The sequence below is a fragment of the Mesoplodon densirostris genome, chromosome X (genome assembly GCF_025265405.1).
Source record: "Mesoplodon densirostris isolate mMesDen1 chromosome X, mMesDen1 primary haplotype, whole genome shotgun sequence".
NCBI classification, from domain to species: Eukaryota; Metazoa; Chordata; class Mammalia; order Artiodactyla; family Ziphiidae; genus Mesoplodon; species Mesoplodon densirostris.
The window spans coordinates 18,487,710-18,508,396 of NC_082681.1; the positions used below are offsets into that span (position 1 = coordinate 18,487,710).

The 20,687-nt window shown below is 47.1% G+C and overlaps 1 protein-coding gene across 1 annotated transcript; it reads right to left on the bottom strand.

The window, feature by feature from the left end:
- Positions 1-808: 808 nt before the first annotated feature.
- VGLL1 (vestigial like family member 1) lies at positions 809-20,347 on the bottom strand. The gene is made up of 4 exons (XM_060088135.1): positions 20,146-20,347; positions 8,087-8,503; positions 6,496-6,555; positions 809-852 (listed from the first exon to the last, which is right to left on the bottom strand). Exons 1-4 carry the CDS (start codon positions 20,345-20,347, stop codon positions 809-811), a joined length of 723 nt encoding a protein of 240 aa, XP_059944118.1.
- Between the last annotated feature and the right edge of the window lie 340 nt (positions 20,348-20,687).

Sequence of the window (20,687 nt, forward strand, 5' to 3'; positions counted from 1 at the left end):
CGTGTTCATGGCAGCCAGGAGGGCCCCTGCAGAAGGCTGTCAGGGGCAGATGAGCTCCTCCTCCTCAGAGGGAAGGCAGCCAGGCAGCCATGCAACTCATCCAAGAAATGTTCTGGATACAGAGCTTCCTCTAGGCCCCACTTGGGATGGGGTGGTTTGCTTACTAACTACTTGCAAGTTACTTCTCAGATTGCTCAGCCATTCTATTTGGAAGCACTTTTTTAGAATTGAAGGATCAAATTTTCCGAGTGACTATCTCATTCATCAGGCCCAGCCTGAGACCTTTTCAGCTTCCTTTCGGACTCCAGCCACTCTCAGTGGGTCTTGCCCGCCCCATTTCCATTTTGCTTTTTGTAGAGGCAAGAGGGAAGATGCAAATAGTCTGGTTAAGGCTAGAAAGTGTCAGGCTGTTCCTGGAACCTCTATTCAGTCGGAAGAGTGGGACAACCGCATCGGGTACCATGCCGTCAGTCTTGATGTGAAAGACCCAGCTGATGGAGGGTAAGGCAGCTGATTTCTAAGTAGGCGGGCAGTGGGTGCAGGAGGTGTGAGCCTCTATGCCCCCCACCACTGAACATCTCTTTTAACCATCTTATATGCTTAAAAAGTTAAAAAAAAAAAAAAAAACCTAACGTGGGGCATAGGTGCCAAGGAAAAGTATAGAATTTCAGGGAGAAACTTGCTTTGGACTCAGTGCTCTTTTGTGGCAGAAAGAGATAAGGACGGCGATGTCTCTAGACCCTCTGGATTCCCAGTAGAAAACCATAAGCAGGTTTGGAAAAAGGAATTCTCTTCTTTAAACCGGAGTTCAGTAAAAGAACAGATCTTTTCTTCTCTCTGGAGACTGGCTTTCTGAAAAATAGGATAAGCATGATGAGGAAGAAGCCAGCTTGGGGTCCAAGGAGCCCAGGTTTGAATCCTGACCTAGCTCACCACTCCTAGCTGTGTGACCTTGGGCAAGTTACCTAGCCTATCTGAGCCCCACTTTCCTCATCTGGTAAATGGGAATACTAATGATACCTACCTCCTACATGAGTTAAACACATGTAAAGCCCTTAGAACAGTGTGTGGCACAGATATGTTCAATAAATATTAGCTCTTATTTTGTTAAAGAGGCAGTGCCTTTATAGGGAGTAGAATTATTGTGGGGTCATGCTGCAGCTTAGCTTAGTGGGTAAGACCAAGGACAGAGAAAACTGGCTCTGGCACTTACCTTGACTTTGGGCAAGTTACTTAACCTCCCTAAAGCTCCATGTTCCCATCTGTGAATGAGGATAAAAACAGCACCCACGGTGTAGGGAGCTATTGGTTCTTACTTTGCCTCACTTCCATGGTTCTTGTCATTCTCCTCACCTTCTAATGACCTGTAGCTCATGCCACTTCAGCCAGCCAGTTGCCATGGTCACACGCCAGACCTTGTCATGGCCTACACAGGTGGCATCCTTACCATCTCAGTTTTGAACATCTGCTCTCCAACCACCATGTCCCAATGTCATTGCCTTACGTAGTCTTATCACTGCATTTTATATAACCTCATCCTCCAATCCATCAGTCTCCACTACCCGGCACCATCCATCTGCCTCCATTTCCTTCTTTGAGCAGCTTACACGCCATGGTCCCTTCTTACAATCACTCACTTGCAAATACCCTAAACTCCTCTTCCTCTTTCTCCACCCATCACATTCATCAAAATCTCAGCCCTGGATGAGCCTCACCGTTTGCCTTCTCTGCATTACACTAACCCAACAGCCCTGGCAAAAATCACCCAAGCCTGTTTCCACTTAAACTGGTGATCTCAGCCTTCATAGTTGATTGAGAAGAGATAAATCATTTAATTAGTACATTTCAGACTCCCCACAAACAAGCCTGCAAATCTACTTGCATCTGTGTCCTTATTATCCTTCTTTTGTCTGCTTTCAATGGCAGGTCCCCTCCTCTTAGCAAAAGTCAGTACTTCCACACGTCCCTTTCAAAACTTCTCAGTGACTTCAACCACGCATTTATCCTCATCCTCCTCTGTCATCCATCTCTTTATCTTTGTATAGGCTCTAATATTTGCCTTCTTTTAAAAAAAAGACCCACTCCCCTCCACTAGTCTCCATAACTACCACCTTATTTCTGTTCACCCCCCTCAGTGCTAAGCTCTCCGAGAAGCTACTGGTATTTACTGTCTCCACTTTCTCATCTCCCATTCCCTCTTCTACCCACCCGACCTGGCTTCCGTCCACACGCTATAACGAAAACTGCTCTTAACTAGGTTATCAAAATCTTTGGTGCCATATCCAATAGAAATTTCCCTGGTCTTCTCTTATTTGATCTCTCGGAAGCCTTTGCCACAGTTGATCATGCTCTCTGGAAACTTTCTCCTCTGAGTTTCTGTAACACCTCACGCTCCTGGCTCTCCTCTCACCCAGGGACTGCTTCTTCTCAGTATCATCTTCTGGGTCCTCATGTCCTCAACTTGTAAATATTGGCACACGCCAAGACTCTGCCCTCTGTCCTTCTCTCTTCTCTGCCTGGGTGATCATTCAATGGCTTTCAATGTCATTTTATACTGAACAATCTCAAAAGTTTATCCAGACTCCCCTCTTGAACTCCACACTTACATACACAACTGTTGAAGAGGGATATCCGCTTGCATGTCTTGTAGGCACCCAGACTGAACGTGGTCAGAGTTTTGTTCTCCTACAATCTTCCTCATTTCCATACACGTACCAGTATCCACCCAGTTGCTCAAGCAGGAAACCGAAGAGCTAAACCCCCAAATAGATCTCAAATACATTAACTTCATTTGGCCTCCACTGCTGCCATCTGATCCAGGCTACCATCCTATGCTTCTGGCCTCCTAACTGGTCTCTTTGTTCCCATCCCTTTCTCCAGTCAGTCCTCTCCACAGCAGGCTTCTGTGCCCTTATTAAGTGCAAATTGGGGGCTTTCCTGGTGGCGCAGTGGTTAAGAATCCGCCTGCCAATGCAGGGGACACGGGTTCGAGCCCTGGTCCAGGAAGATCTCACATGCGACGGAGCGGCTAAGCCTGTGTGTCACAACTACTGAACCTGCGCTCTAGAGCCTGCAAGCCACAACTACTGAGCCCTCATGCCACAACTACTGAAGCCTGCACGCCTAGAGCTCGTGCTCCACAACAAGAGAAGCCACCGCATTGAGAAGCCCACACACCACAATGAAGAGTAGCCCCCACTCGCTACAACTAGAGAAAGCCCGTGCACAGCAATGAAGACCCAGTGCAGCCAAAAATAAATACATAAAATAAATAAATTTTTAAAAAATACTTAAAATAAATAAATGCAAATTGGCTCACACTTCAAACCCTTCCATGGCTCACTGAGTCACTTAGAAGAGAAAATCCAACCTCCCACCATGACCCAGAAGGCCCTGTGTCACCCGGCACCAGTCGACCTCTTCAGGCTGTGCTCTGGCCCATTCCTCACTCACTTCCGGGCCTGGGTGGGGCAGCTCCCTCCATCTCCACCCCAGCTCTTCCTAAAGCTCACTCCATCCCTCACTTCATTCGGGTCCCTGCTTGCACATCACTTCCACACAGAAGCCTCCCTTGACCACTTTATCCAAAGTTGGTCTCCATCTTTCTCTATTTCAACACTTGGTATGCTTCATTCATATTTACCATAACTTGCAAATATTTTGTTTTGTCTTCTTTATTGTTTTTTGGTGGAGTCTACCTTCCCCACTAGACTATTAACTCTCTGGGGAGCAGGGACCAAGACAGTTTTATATACTATTAGATTTATATATGTAAATAAAAGAGCACCGTGTCTGTCAAATAGCAATGTCAATATTATTATTACCTGTAAAAACTGAAGAAATGTACAATGAATCAATGTCTATTTCTACAGATTAAAAAAAATCAAATTCACTAAAAATTTCGGCATCACAGTTTTGGGGAGTCCCCTCCAGAAAGGTCTCTCCAACTAACTACCCTTCCAGCAGATCGCTCTTCTCTCCACAAGGTCTCTGCCTCATGGGTGTGGGACACCTGCATGAGGGGACTAGGCCATATTGGAGGGGAAGGAGGGGACTCGGCCTTCCTTCCTTCCTTTGACAAATATTTATCTGGGGTCTCACAGAGGAAATCTTTCAGAACTACCAAAATCCTTCCTGAAAGGTTCATCCAGCTCACTTCAAAATCAGGTTAATATATGGGAATTCCCTGGTGGTCCAGTGGTTAGGACTCAGCGCTTTCACTGCCAGGGCCTGGGTTTAATCCCTGGTCGGAGAACTAAGATCCCACAAGCCACGTGGGCAAAAACAAAAAAACCCAAAAACCAAGTCCCCCCAATCAGGTTAATATAAAATATACAAAGAATCAAACATATAAAGAGGCGACCAAGTCCCAAGCCAAAGCTACCAACCAGGAAGTGATGGCACAGAATCTGGGCATTTCACGAGCTCCCCTGTGGTTCTCAGCATCAGGCAAGACGGGGAAACTGGCAGTGTGCTCTCTTAAGAGCATGGGCTTTGAAGGGGTTTTCTGGTCCTTTTATCCACCTAGGGAGTCACCCCACTTCCCCGTCCCCACGCCCTGCTGCCTCCTCTGCCCAAAGCCACAGCTGCAGACTAGCCAATGAGGATGGGGGCTATTGGCATAGCCAGGTGCCCATTCCCCACCTCCTGTCAACTACGCTCTGCATGGAAGGCTCATCCCCTTGGCCCTTTCTCAAGGTAATACCGCTCCTCTGCATGAGTTCCAAGCCTTCTGCACCCACTCCTCTTATTCCAGGATAGTGTCCTGGCCACAGATGGACAGTGAACCCATATACAGTGAAGCAACCATACCAGTTGCTAATCTTCACTGTTGTACACTTGATTTAAGTTGGAATTGTTTTGATGATTTAGTATAAGTTTCGATGTTGATGATTGTAGCACACTGCAAGAGCAGAGAGATAATACCTCTGCTGCTTGCTGCTGTGATCTTAAGATGAGTAAGGCCTTTCACCTGTTTGAGACTCAGTCCCCTTATCTATAAAATGGGCATATTCATTCCTTCATCCAGTCAGTCAATCCCTATTGACTGGATACCTCTTGTATAAGGAACCTAGGATGTCCTCATACACGTATCACAAGGTCGTTGTGGGGACTGAGCGGGATGCAGTGTGTGGGATCTGGCTCACAGCCATCCCCCACAGGTGGTGTTGCTGTTAATTTGGGCCTATGAACAACTGAAATCATCAAGTTTTTAGTAATTCTAAGGCTTACAATTTTTAAATGTATAAACTCTTAACAAGTACTTAGGAGACTTGATAACCCTGATGTCATTCATTAGAAGGCCACCAGAGCTCATCCCCTCAGGCGGAGACTTCCATGAAGCCTGACAAAGCCGTGCTACCTTAAATCTACCTCCTCACTTGGGCACCGCCAATTCCTCCCTGAGGGTGATTTGCGGCTTGCTTGTTTCCGTTTTACAAAATGGTGTCAAACAAAATTAATTTGTACTCTATTGGCAGATCGATTTTTACCATTTCCTTTTTCGATGTTCTTTTATTGTTTCCAGCATCTGTGCACTCAGTCATCTGACACATATGTACTGACCTCTGCGCCAGGCACTGCCGCAGGTGCTAAGGATGGGGCGGTTCACCCCTCAAAGCTTCAGCCATCAAGGACCGGACATCCTAGGGAGGCCTATATATCGTGCTCACCCCGACTCCACACCAAACTGTAAAGTGCCTGAGAGCTGGGGCCGTGGTGGCAGCTCTTCCCTTGATGCCTCTCAAACACACAGCATGAGAACAGCTGAAGGCACACAGGATGCCCTCCCAAAAGGCAATTTTTTTCTGCCTTATGTTGTGCCGGGCTCACTGGAGCTAATTTCCATTAGAATGTAAATTCTAAGCATTTACATATATTATTTCAATTAATACTCACAGAAACCTGATGAGGTGGGCATTATTTTAATCATCATTTTATAAATGAAGCCACTGAGGTATGGACAGGAGAAGAAACGTGGCTAAGTTCCTAAAGCTAGTAAGTAACGAAGCTGGATTCGACACCAGGCCATGAAAATCCTCATGTCAACCCCTGAGATTGTCCCCATTTGGCATCACTTTCAAATTGAACGTGGGCCCAGACAGACTCCTAGCCTTTGGTATCAGGTGGCATTTTCTCTGACTGCAGAGTCCCGGGGTGGCCCTATGTTCTAGGCTGAAAACTGAACATCTGGGAAAGAGCAGGCTAACCCTCATGAATTTGTTCATTTTCCTGCGTCACCTTGGTTATCTCACTTAAATCCAGCTCAAAGAACTCAATAAAGTTGCTTTTATAGCCAAATTAGAAAATGGGCAAAACGTTTTACAAGATACCAAGTGCACGGGCTCTTTGAGACCAAAATGAAACCTATTCTAGGGATGACAATACTAAATAGAAATGGGGGTTATTTCAATTGCTGGAGATCCTGGTTTTAATGCTACAAGCTTGTTCTCAGTATACAGAGACATGCTATCAAAGGCAGAAGCAGATACTTACTTTCAACTGCAAGGCTGGCACTGGCAGGTCCACCATCAGAGGGGAAATAGATTTTCTTAACTAGGAGAGAAGAAAACATGATTGGGAATGAAATCAGGGAGTGGGTTAGAAAGTGCCCAGTAGCCCCCCAAGGAACCCCAAATCTCCTGGTCCTCAATTTATAGACACCTGACATTTTATCAGTTGCTACAAAAACAGAGAAGCTTCTGTTTTGAAGGCCCTTTGGGTTTTGTTCCCATCTTACAGGCAATGTTTCTGATCAAGGGTCACTTGACTTCCTCAACAGATCCTGGACCATCGGTCACCAATTAATCCAACAGATATCTGCATTAGTAGGAGAGTCTGAAGAGTCGGTAGCAGTCGAGACTTTAGCGATCAACATTTGTTTGAGAATGTGTCTAGAACTTTCGGGAATTGGATAATGCCTGCATGGTGGCTTTGCCATGATGTGCCTGGCATATAGTAGATGCTCACTAAATCTTTGCTGAATTGGATTTGAACTGCACGGGCTTGTTATGCTTGGGAGGTGATGATTTGAGCCATCTGTGTTCTAACCATCTGTTGAGACAGGGCTCTGCTGTGTGTGTGCACAAGCATACATACACAGTTGGCCTCATCTGTCCCTCTGAATCCAGCAGGAGCAGATTTTTGAAAAAGAGTACTAGGGTGGGAATTCTCATAGGTTTCCCAAGCATGACATTTTTATGATTTACTCTTTAGGTACATTCCTAATCCAACTCTGGGAATGATGGAGTGGTATTTTAATGGGAAATTGGTTTTTGACATTAGGATGGAGCACAGCACCTGACCTGGGTAGGGCTAGGCTGAACAGGCCCTTTGTGTAATATATATACTTAGTTCGGAAGTAAAAGCAGCTTCTAGCAATTTCTTTCAGGCATGGAACACTAGAATCAGATACATATGGACCAGGGAGCTGTAAAAGAAAATTCATCCAGGGTACAGAAAGCCAGAGGATTAAATATCTGTCGGGTGAGTGAGTAAATGAAATGGCAAATGAGCCTTAAGGATGCTTTCGTTTGTGGAGGGGTGTGGGTCTGGGAGCAGGAGCCCCAGGTAGTCAGGCACCATGACGCTCTCCAGGCAGCAAGGGGGCTGCCTCCACAGTCACTTCGAATTTTAATGTGTGGAGCAGATGGATGGTATAGATGGCCCTTGTTCTTGCCTAGGAGTCTGGCATTATTGCAAGTTGCCAACCTGTTTGGATGATAGGTACATCCCCGAGTTCTGTCTTACAAAAGGATTATTTGGCAGTTCACAGTGAGGTGAATGCAGCACCCTAAGATTTTAGGCAGCAGCCCATTTTTCTAGGGTACGTCCAAGTCAGCAGACCAGGGTGAATACTGAGCTAAGTGCATCTGGCTGGCTATCTATGCAACCCTTTAGTTGTTAAATGGTGACTATCGACGCAGCCTAGTGAAGACAGATGGAACTTAAGCAAAGCATTCTGTCCCTCAGAAGCCCCATAGCTGGAGTAGCAGCAATTAGTCTTCACATCCCATCTCACGCCAACTCATTCTCAACCACAACCAATCAGAGGCAATCCTCCAAGTATTTGGAGGCATTTTCTTACAGTGGGCTGAGCCGGAAGGCAGGTTGAAGAGCAATCCCTTGCTTCCGGCCGTCTGGGCAGAGTTGCCATCTTCCCACGAGGCAGATTCCTGAGGATGGATTGGGCATCTCTCTGGCTGGAGACTTAGGAGGGGCTCATACTTCCCATCAGGCTGGGGCTCTGGAACCAAGTGCCCAGTGGAAAAGGCATGAGGGTAGCCAGGCTCTGGGAAGCTGGAGCTGGCGAGGGAGGAGAAATGCCTCAGCTCGCCAGGCTGAAAGGAAGGGCTCCCGGTCAGGGACACTGGATACAGATCCATAGCCACAGGACCAGATCCACTCAAACTGCAGCTGGCGGCACCATTTGCAAAAGATACTTCCGGCTGTGGCTTTGTCCACTGAGAAGAGAAACGCCACTGATTTGGAGGCATGCCACTATCTGGGAAGGAAAGATTTAGAAGACAGGTTTATGTATTGTTTTCAAAATGGAATTAGCTTAATTTATTTCTGGTTAATATATACTTTTTTTTTTTTTTCTTTTTGCGGTATGCGGGCCTCTCACTGTTGTGGTCTCTCCCGTTGCGGAGCACAGGCTCCGGATGCGCAGGCCCAGCGGCCATGGCTCATGGGCCCAGCCGCTCCGCGGCATATGGGATCCTCCCAGACCGGGGCACGAACCCGTATCCCCTGCATCGGCAGGCGGACTCTCAACCACTGCGCCACCAGGGAGGCCCAATATATACTATTTTTAATGTGAAAAAAAATGTAGAAAAGGTAAACAAAAATCACTCTAAGCATAGTATCCAGAGACTGCCATTGTCTACCTTTAGGTGTACTTCTTTCTAAGATTTGTTTCTATTCATGTATGCATTGTTTTCACATCACATATTGTTTTTAAGGTTGCTTTTGCATTATTAAAATATCACAAACATCCTCCCATAGCAAAGAATAGAGCCAACACCAGCTTTTTAAATGGCTGTAGGTATCCCATCATAAGGCAGTACATCCCTTGACCAAATAGCCCCTCAAGGAAACTTTTCTAGAAGTAGAATTACTTGGTTAAAGGTGATTGGTGTTTGCTTGCTGCCGTTGTTTGGCTTTATTTTGTAGCTGGTGTTTGGACTCCACAGAACTTTACAAAGGGTTTAACACTTGCTTGCATCACACAACTCTAGGGATTGAAACCCCACTTTCAAGAGAGGTCTGGGGCGTGGGGATGTTAAGAGACTGGACCAAGTTAGCCAAGCAGATTAGCCAAGTAGGGATCTGAGCTGGACGGATCAGTGATGGGTACGGAAGTGGTTGCTTGAACCTCTTCCTGCGAAAGCAAAATGCTCAAGGTCAAGCAGGGACTCGGTTTCTTCTTGCAAAGTTCTTGTGGCCAAACTAGTGGGGATGGAGTCTCCTTTGGTCTCAGAGACACTGTTCAAATTGTGCCTCTAACAGCTGCTGAATCAGAGTTCTCGAAGAGTCTCGGGCAGCCCATGACATGGACAGATGTTTTCCCCATTCTCAACACCCACTCAGGAGGAGGGGAGGAGGGAGAGAGCGAACTCTGGCAGATGGTGCTTAAAGCCTGGAGGTTCGCGTCCATCCAAGATAATGAAAGGGGCGCGTGGGTGTGGCTACCTGGCCCCCTTCCCCTCCTCCTGCGCCTCTCCCAGTGCCCCTGAATGTTCAATTTGCCTGGATTTTGTCTGAGAGGTCTGCCCAGTGATACTGGAGTGTCCCATCCACCACCACAGCAAAACAATCTCTAACCTACACGGAACAGATACTCTGCCCAACTTTTCCCATTGTTCACAAGAGATGGGCGATGGGTGGCTACTTTTAATGAAGCCAAGGACAAGGAAACATATGAAGGTTTGTTCCTGGGGATGAATGTTACTTTTGCAAACTGCTATCTGTGGGCTAGTAGCAATACAGGGCGCTGTGTAGCACAAACAGAGTGATTAAGCTGACTTAGGCTAATCACTGTTTGTGCTTCATATTGAATGAGGGTACAGCATGTCCTAAGCACAAATGAGAAACAATGTGTAGCCTCTGATAACTGGGCAGTTTCCATCTGAACTGGCTTTACAGATCTCATACATAGGACCTAGGTTTTGAACGCTTGAAAAGTGGAAGGCAAGGCCTCAGCATCTTTTGAATATTTTTAAAAACTGCTTCCCTTCCAGAATTCTCTGAGGGAAACGTTAAGGGGAGTGGGTGGCGTGCCTCTGGCCAAGGTCACACTTGGTCACTGAGTGCACCAGAGCACAGTTTGGCCGGGAGAATGTGGCCCAATCCTGAATTCACAGCAACTCAATGGTGGGCCTTGGGTGGCCTGGGGAAAGCACCTGGCCAGAGCAGGCTTGGGTACGGTGTCCCGTGGAGCAGAGACCCTAGATTTTGGTGGGCCTCTTTCCCAGGCTGCTTGGGCAAACAGCTTCCAGCAACGACGGCCATCTCTCCTGGGGACCGCTGGAGTGGCTCCCAGTTGCCACTGCTAGAAGTGGCCCTGGTGACACTTCCTTACCCAAGATCCCCCTGTTAGTTACTTGGGAGATGAGAGGGAGCCCCAGGGAAGACTCTGCTGCCTTCTCAAACCCCAACCTACACTAATGAATGGAGAGCAGGCAAGGACCTCTTTGGGGACACTCAGGGAAGGATAGATTTTTCTCATTCTTTTTCTTTTCCTTCAAGGTGATACTAGGCAGTGTTTGTGAAATGTTAACCACCTCCTATCTTGTGATGTCTTGAAGTGGATGTGGCTTTAGTCTTTTTTTTAAATTAAAGTATAATTGGTTTACAATATTATTTTAATTTCAGGTGTATTTTTAGAGATTATACTCCATACAAAGTTACTATAAAATATCGACTGTAGTCCCTGAGCTGTACATTATTACATCCTTGTCACTTGTTTATTTTGTACCTAGTAGCTTGTACTTCTTAATCCCTTTCTCCTATTTTGCCCCTCCCCCACCCTCCCGGGCTGGAGTTTTCTTTCAGTAGGAATACAAAAGGCTTCCATCCCCTCTACTCCAACTCTGAGCATCTGGCCCCAGCCTCTTAGTCCCATCCATGCCTCTAGCAGTCCTGAGGCCTCTGCTCCTAAGACCAGGTCCTGTTCAGAGAGCGCAAGTCTCCATTTCCCACCCTGCCCTTTCAGGGTGAAAATAGCTAGCTATTCTCCAGCATCCTAAGCAAACCCAGAGGCACCACCCATGCCAACCAGAGACACTGCTGAGAACCCCAGAACCTTCTGGAAAGCACCTCCAGGCATCAGAGTTTGCTTCCACCCCAGAGGACCCTCCCTCCACTCTAACCTTGCATGGTGGTCCCGTCTCCCTGTTCCAGACTAGTTTCTGGACACACCAACTTCAATGTCACCCCCTCAGAGAGGCTCTCCCTGAACTGCCAATGTCCAGGGTGTTGGCCTGCTGCTCTCTGTGACTAAGCCCTGCTTACTGCTCCATGGCATAAGCCTAACCTGTGATTCCATTCCCTCCTGCCTTCCTTCCCTCACGATTGGTCTTCCCCACTAGCCAGTAAGCTTTAAGAGGACTGAGATCCCGGGCTTCCCTGGTGGCGCAGTGGTTGAGAGTCCGCCTGCCAATGCAGGGGACGTGGGTTCGTGCCCCGGTCCGGGAGGATCCCACGTGCTGCGGAGTGGCTGGGCCCGTGAGCCATGGCCGCTGAGCCTACGCGTCTGGAGCCTGTGCTCCGCAACGGGAGAGGGCACAACAGTGAAAGGCCCGCGTACCGGAAAAAAAAAAAAGAGGACTGAGATCCCTTCTCTTTTGTTCATCATCACATACTCAGGAACTTGCACAGTGCCTGGCACAGAGTGGGCCCCGACTAAACATTACTGTAATGAAGGCACATCCACACGTGTGCCCTCACACGTGCACAGGCATGCTGGCACACACACACATACATGCACACACACAGTCCCCACTAAATCCTTCTCTGTGGAGGAGAGCAGCACACAGAGGGTCTAAGAGCACAGACTTTGAGGCCAGGCAGGCTGGGAGTGCAATCCCAGCTCTGCCACCTCCTATATGTGTGACACTGAGCATGTCCCCTCCCGTCTTGGAGCCTCTTGGGGCTGTTGTGAGATGGAAGGGGACAATCCATGTTAAGCGTTTGGCATGGAGCCCGGGACCTAGTAGACACTCAAGAAGTGAGAGCTGTTGCTGTGGTTACTATTAGTATTATTTTGGTTTAGAAACGCAGTGTAGGCTCACATTCACAGGTTTCTCTCCTGGTCTGCAACACTCCACAGAATCAACCAGGAAAAAGCAAAATGGTAATGCATGAGGCCTGAGGAGGCTCCTTGCCCTCAGTCACCACAGAAGGGAGGGCAGGAAAGGACAGAGCCAAGGCGCCTGGGAAGCAGTGGCAGCCGCAGCGCTTCAGGGCTGACATGGAGGATGGAGTAGGTATTGGCTATGAGAGAGATTTCAGAAGCCTTGGCTTGGTGTGTACATTCCCAGAAATAATCCATCAGAGGTGGGCAGGAACAACTGTAAATCTAGAAGAGCTTTTGTTTATTGAGCACTTACTATGGGCCAGGCTCTTTGTCTAGCATTCTGGATGCATCTCCCGTGAGCTTCACAGGAACCCAGATGAGAAAATAGTGGTTAAACTAACTCGCCTAAGGCCACACATAGCTAGCAGGTATAGAGCTGGCTGATTCTCAGCCTCATACTTCATTCACTGGTTCTGTCTCCCATCGTTGCAAGAATGCAGCGAGCCTGCGCTTTCACACACTCCCATGGCTGGACGGCGGGGGGGCAGATGGGCATGACATTTCTGGGAGCAATTTGTCAGTAGCTATCGAAACCCTAAAATCTGAGTGGACTCTGATGCAGTCATTCTACTTACAGCAATTTATTTTAAGAATATAAGCAATGATGCCTGCAAAAATTGAGCTACAAGGATATTCAATGTGATATTTACATATAGTGAAAGACTGGCAACAATCTAAATGTCTGAAAATTTTAATAGATTTGGTACATCTATAAAAAGGATACTCTTGAGCCATAAAATGATGTTGTAGTAGAACATGTAATGGTAATAAAAATACATACGGCTTATTGTCAGTTAAAAAACCAAGTTACAAGCCATGATGTGCAAAATGATGTTAGGTTGTAAAACTTAGTATGTGCGCATAGATGCACATGTGGTTTTGTGTCCTGAATGCTTCTCTGTTTTCTAAAGTTTCAAAACTTGACACACTATTTTTGTGATTAGAAAAATTTAGTTAAGTAAAAACTTATGAACCCACTTGACTCAGTGAACCTGTCACAGCTGTGAAATAATTGCCTGATTACCTTCCACCCATCTTTTCTTCCTTCTTTCTCCCGTCTCCACCTTTACTATAAATGCTGTTTTATGATGAAGTTGAAGCCGAGATCCCTCTGAACACACACACATATCTTGCCCCACGAAGGTCCCAACTTTGACCTGCCCGATGTGCACACACTGACTCTCCCCTTTCTGCCATCTTGGCTGGTGGCACTTGTCTCTGATTAATTCATCCCAGAAACAAAGAGGAGATTCTTTGTATTAGCTGATGGTTGAAATAACACCAGAGGCAGAGAGACAGCTTATGGAGGACAGTCCTGTTCCAGGGCACCAAGTTCAGGGGGGTGGGTCCTATTCAGTCCCACCTCCTCCTTCACGGCCTCCTGCCTGTGTTACCTAGTCTTTTGCTGATTATCCAGGTTCCCTTTCCCAACTGAAAATAGGAGATTTAAACATAGAAAGTGTGCTAGTATTTTGAAAGTAGCTAAGAGCTCAGTATCTAGAATCAATTGATCTGGTTGTGAACAGCTGCCCCTTACTAGCTGTGGAATCTTGGACAAGTCATTTGCTTCTCTGAGCCTCAGTTTCCTTACCAGGAAAATGGGCATGGTGAGAATTGACCAATAGGTTGGTCTGAAGATTCAGTAAGATAATTCACGTGACAGCCCCTAGCAAATGGTCTGACACACAGGAAGTGCTCAATAAATATTAGTCATTATAAGCATTATTAGTGAGAGTCCTAATAGGCATTAACTCTCTGGCTGGGGTGTTGTCAGGGTCTACAAAGGCAACATAGTGGAATAGTCAAGAGACTGATTCTGGAGTCTGACTGACCTGGGCTTCAATCTCTATCACTCACTGGGCTGTGTGACCCATCCCATCACTTACCCTCTCTGGGCTGCAGTTTCCTCCTCTGTAAAGTGAGGCTATTAATACCCATTGTAAAGTGGTTTTGTAAAGTGGTTTTGTGAAGTACAGCACGCATGTAGGAAAATGCACAAGTATAAGTGTGCAGCTGGGGGGAAAATATTTTCACAAACTGGGTGATGAGCACCCAGATTAAGGAACAGAATATGACAGTCACTCCAGAAGCCTTCCTCAGCCCCCTTTCCCATCACTAAACCCCTCCAAATGTAACCCCTCTCCTGTCTCCTAACACCATAGATTCTGTTTGCCCAGCTTTGACCCTTATCAATTGTAGTGGATTTTAAGGACTGAAGTGAATGCAGTTACAGCACAGCACCTGGCACCCAGTGTGGCTCCCTGTAAGTTAGTGCAGAGTCCTCTCCCTCATTGGAAAGAAAGATACGAAGTCATCAGGGTTCACAGGGGCCATAAACAACTAGCATGACTATACCTCATATACATATTCACACTAAAACAGAAATCCAAGACATGGAAGCAACCTAAATGTGCATCGACAGAGGAATGGATAAAGAAGATGAGACACACACACACACACACACACACACACACACACACACAAATGGAATATTACTCAGCCATAAAAAAAGAATGAAATAATGCAATTTGCAGCAACATGGATGGACCTAGAGATTATCATACTAAGTGAAATCAGACAGAGAAAGACAAATATCATATGATATCACTTATATGTAGAATCTAAAAAATGAAACAAATGAACTTATTCACAAAACAGAAACAGACTTAGAAAACAAACTTATGGTTATCAGAGGGGAAAGGGGAGGGAGGGACAAATTAGGAGTTTGGGATTAACAGATACACACTTCCATATATAAAACAGATAAACAACAAGGTCCCACTGTATAACACAGGGAACTCTATGAACTATATTCAATATCTTGTAAGAATCTATAAGGGAAAAGAATCTGAAAAAGAATAGATCCATATATATGTATAATGGAATCACTTTGCTATACACCTCAAACTAATACAACATTGTAAATCAACTATACTTCAATTAAAAAAAATTGTAATAAAAAAGAAAGAAAGGAAGGAAGGAAGGAAGGAAGGAAGGAAGGAAGGAAGAAACCCAGCATTTCTTCCCCACCCCGACTGGATTCTGGAGGGGGCAAGAAAAGGAGACTGGCTATAAAAGACCTCTGAGGGCTCAGGTTGTACGTATACATTCTTCTCAGCAGCCCTTGAGCATGTTGCCAGGCCTAGGGCTGGGCTCGAGGCTGGGACAGGAAGAATACAGGGTGGTAGTGTACCAGAACCGTGACCCCAGAAATAGTAACTTCTGAAGCTTCTCGAGTTACGTACTCTGAAATCCCCAACGTCCTTCTAAAAGGGAGATAATTCAGAGATACTTTCAGCTTGTGTTTTCTTTTCTACAAGTAGGGCCAGTATAAATTATACCTAAGTAAATAAAAAAATAACTTTGATTTGAGAAAAGCAGCCAGGAAATTCAACGGCATTTCCTAGCCATACGGGCCTCAGTGTTTGGACTTTGCATATTTGGCCTGACAGAGCACCCTTAGAATGTGGGTGAGCCCGCCGTGGGAGCCCATGAATGGAAGCCTGTTCTCCGTGTGGCTTAGCTGAGGCCTCAGTAAGGCCAGGCAGCCTGGGGCTGGCCTGCAGAGGCTGAGAGGATGCTACGGGTCAGTAATGAAGGACCACTTTATGGATTTCCCACTATTTTCGAAGCTACGTGCATCTCATCTAACACTTCCAGTGAGAACAACTGGGGACCCGCCTTCTTTCAGGGGACCCTCCCCGGAGACAGCAGAGCTTATGAGAAACTTGACTCCTAACTGCGATAAGAGAGGCCTTGAGGAAGACGGGCTTTCTCCTTCATTTGTTCCAGCAGCCGGATGAACGAACATTGGCCTAGCCCCTACCACGTGCTGCGAGGGAGACACATCTTCACAGTACCGGGATCTGTGAGACTCTCACACGGAAAATGCAACAATCTAGAAGGTAGGTGGAGAAGAAAGCCACCTCTCTGTTTGGCCTGGGAAGGCTGGCTTGGGCAAGATACAAGGCCAAGTCCAAGTTCCCTTGGCGGGCAGGGGCTTCACAGAATACAGAGCAAAGTCAGAAGGCATAAGAAACAGGGCAGCAGCCACCCATCAGAAGCACCTGGACAATTTGGGGGCTGATGGCAGGGGCCTGCTGCTTTGATCCTGATGTTTTGAAGGTGGGCCCTCGTACCCACTGTAGCCATTCAAAAACATGTGTCAAGCCTTCACACCACCACCGCAAAAGTAACTACCACCTACATGACATTTACTATGTGCCCCTTGACATGCGTTATCTCATTGATTCCTTCTCTAGTTCAATAATACTGAGTTTTACAGATGAGGGAACAGAGGCCCATGCTAATCAATGTTGAAGCAGGCCCTGCCTCAGGCTGCCTGGTTCTAAAGCCATACACCAAAAGAATCTCTCTTTACAGTGACTCCATAATTGACAGAATCAACACCTTGTGATCCAAGTCACAATTTCAGGGGACTTCCCTGGTGGTGCAGTGGTTAAGAATCCGCCTGCCAATGCAGGTGACACGGGTTCCAGCCCTGGTCCGGGAAGATCCCACATGCCGCAGAGCAACTAAGCCCACGTGTCACAACTACTGAGCCTGCGCTATAGAGTCCGTGAGCCACAACTACTGAGCCCATGTGTCACAACTACTGAAGCCCACGCTCCACAACAAGAGAAGCCACCGCCATGAGAAGCCCACGCACCTACAGCCCGTGCTCTACAACAAGAGAAGCCACCGCCATGAGAAGCCCATGCACCACAACCAAGACCTGATGCAGCCACAAGTAAATAAATAAATATATATTTTTTAAAAAGAGCTCTACAAATCACAATTTCATTCATTCACGAAATATTTACTGAGCACCTTCCATGTGTCAGACATTAGGCTGGGTACTTGGAAAACATCAGTTAACAGATTTGAGTCCCTGCTGCCACAGAATTCAGAGTCTAGGGGGTAGGAAGAGCTAAGAAACACATAAATATATAATATACCACATGGTGACAAATGCTAAGAGAAATATAACAGGGTAAGACAGAGAGTGACAGGGTGGGGACTTCTATTCTTTAAATAGATTGTTCAAGGAAGGTCTGTCTGAAAAGATGACATTCCAATGGAGACTTGAATGAAGAAAGGGGAAGTCATGCAGTTATCTGGGGAAAGAGCATTTCAGGAAGAGGGGAGAGGAAGTGCAAAGGACTTGAGGCAGGACTGTACTTGTCATGTTCTACAAAGAGAAAGGAGGCTACACTGGAGTGAGGGAGGTGGGAAGTGGTAAGATATGAGAGCAGAAAGATGACAGGGGCCCAGGCCGGGGAGGTCCCCATTAAAGACCTTGGATTTGATTTCAAGCGAGATGAGAAGCTACTGGAGGATTTCAAACAGAAAAGTCATATGGTACGACTTTCAGTTTAATGGTATAGACTGAAGCGGGGCAAGGGCAGCAGCAGGGAGACTGATGAGGCGGCTGCTGCAAAATTCCGGGGCGGGGGTGTGGAGACGGTTTCGCAGACCAAGGGGGACAGCAGTGGAGGTGAGGACACGTGGTCAGAGCTCGGATACATTCTGAAGGTAGAACTTACAGAATTGTTCGAAGGATTGGATGTGGGATATGAGATAAAGAGAGCAGTTAAATATGACTCCAATTAATTGGAAGGATGCAGCTGCCACTTATGGACAGAGCAGGGTGACGGGGAGACTAAGAGTTCAGCTTGGGACCTGTTTGGTTTGAGATTCCTATTAGCTATGTGAAGTGAAGGTATCCAGTAGACAGCTGTGTAGATAGGTCTGAGATCCAGTCTGGGCTAGAGATACACATTTGGGATTGATCGGTATTTAACACCAAGAGACTGGAGGAGATCCCCTAGGGAGTGAGTGTAGAGAGAGAAATTGTCTGAGATGGGAGTTCTGGGGCCCTCAAATGTTTAGGAGTTGAAGCGCTGAAGAGGAGGGGACATCCAGCAAAGGAGACTGAGAAGGAGGGTAACCAGGAAGCCAGGAGGAAAAGCATGAGGGTGTGACATTATGGAATCCAAGTGAAGGAGGTATTTGCAAGAAGAGAGGGCAATCGACTGCAGCAAACGTTGTTGATGGCTCAGCTAAGATGAGGACAGAGAAGGAGCATTTGGCTTTGGAAAGTGGAGGTCCCTGGCTAGCCTGGATAAGAGTGGTTTCAAGGACTGATGAGGAGGAAAAACAGAGTGGAGTGGATTCAAGAGAGCAGGAGAGGAGAGGAAGAGGACGGAGAGTCCACGCACACCAGTTATGAGTCTTGCTGCAAAATGAAGCGAAGAAATGTGACAATAAGCCAAGAGTCGGTTTTATCTCACGTTGGGTTTACAAGGCAAGCAGGATGGAAGAAGTGAGGGACTATGAATTACTGGCGCTGACAAAGAAGGGATTGTAATATATCCAAGCCAAAGTGTTCAGAACTAACCCAGAGTCAAATACCCAAAGTGGGCAGACTTGTCTAGGCATGAAGAGCCTGCGGTTTTGACCCTTCCCAGGAGCCAGTTAGATCCTGTGAATCCCACTTCCCGCATGTCAATTCCCCAAACGACTCAAGAGCAGCCATTCCTGCCACTGCTCTAAAGCACTCAGCGCACCGTTAGACAGCACACCTCCCCGCTCTCCACCCAGCCCCTGGTGCCCAGTGTTTCCTTTAGGACCTGCTACTGCTACACCCCCTTCCACATGTTTCCTGAAGTCCCAAGAGTCTCTGAGAAAATCACGTCACCTGACTGGAAAAGTTATTTCTGGGAGAGAAGCAAATTCTGAAAAGCTATATCGGCTAATACACCCACTCCCTGTCCAGACCGAAAGAGTCTGGCCAGCCAGAGTGTGGGCTTCTGAAAGCAGAGGTCCCACTTGGAAGCATTCAGCACGTGATCGCGGCACCTTTTCACAGCTGTCTTGAAATGTGTTTTGAGAAGAATGCTTATTATTAAAAATAATTACCCAAGAGCTTGTGCAATAGACACCCCTGATGCTGTTAAGGGTGGGGAGAGGGATGCCGCCAGACAGTTCATTTGCCTCCCTCTGGCGCTGGCCCTGCTCCCCAGAGCACCCACTATTTTTTTTTTTTTCGGTACGCGGGCCTCTCACTGTTGTGGCCTCTCCCGTTGCGGAGCACAGGCTCCGGACGCGCAGGCTCAGCGGCCATGGCTCACGGGCCCAGCCGCTCTGTGGCATGTGGGATCTTCCCGGACCGGAGCACGAACTTGCGTCCCCTGCATCGGCAGGCGGTCTCTCAACCACTGCGCCACTAGGGAAGCCCAGCACCCACTATTAATTGAGAGGAGGCCGGGTGTACATGTGGGGGACACGCATGCTCTTATCACAAGTCCTTTGGTGTTCCTGACCTGTCAGACAAAAGTAGTAGTAATAATAATAATAATAGTACAGATAATGGTGCTAATAATGAACAGTTGTGGCGCTCTTATTGTATACTGAGTAGTGAGCTCAGCGTTTAACACAATTGAGGACATAAGGAAATAGGTAAATCAATTTGATTAAACAGTGTCCTTTTTTTTTTTTTTTTTTTTTGGCCGTGCCCCACGGCTTGCGGGGATCTTAGTTCCCCGACCAGGGATGGAACCCGTGTCCCCTGCAGTGGAAGCACAGAGTCGTAACCACTGGACCACCAGGGAATTCCCTAAACAGCGTCCATTTTCATGTGAAACTTCTGAGAAAAGGGTGTGGCTTCTCACTAGACATGACGTGCCTTCAGCAAATATACACACGTCTAAGAGCATTGAGGGCATCAGAACTGGTCTTTCCGTAATAGCCCAATAGGTAATTCCAGCCCCTCCCGAAATACTCACCATTCCTCAGGATCACATCTCTGCTCTGGCTGGAAGGGCTGAGTCCCTGGGGGCTCTTGACATTGCCCAGAGCTCTGGAGAAGTGCTCGTCCACGACGCTGCTAATGTCCCCTTGGAAATAGGTGAAAAGGACACAGCGGGAATTCCATTCAGTCTTGATAGGGCTCTGCATCTGGATGGGGGTCTTCCTCACTTCTTCCATCGTGACACAGGGGAGAGCTGCGGAGCAAACGCAGAATGTCACTGGTACTCTTTTTCCAAGCAGCTTGGCTGTAGTTTGGAGAAGCAGCGTCCTTGAGGGCGAGCAGTTTGCTCCTAAGGTTCAGGCTCTCTCACTGGGGCCCTGGGGAGCTGCGCAGCTGCTGAGTAGTGTTCAGGAAACAAGACAGAGCTCTACCAAGTCCTGAAGGGACCCTCTCTTACAAATGAAAAAGATTGTCTGGGAGCATGATTAGTAGAGCGTCAGGAAATGAAAAAGAAAGAGAGGGAGGGAGGGAGGAAGGAAGGAAGGAAGAAAGAGAGAGAGAGAGAGGAGGAGGGAG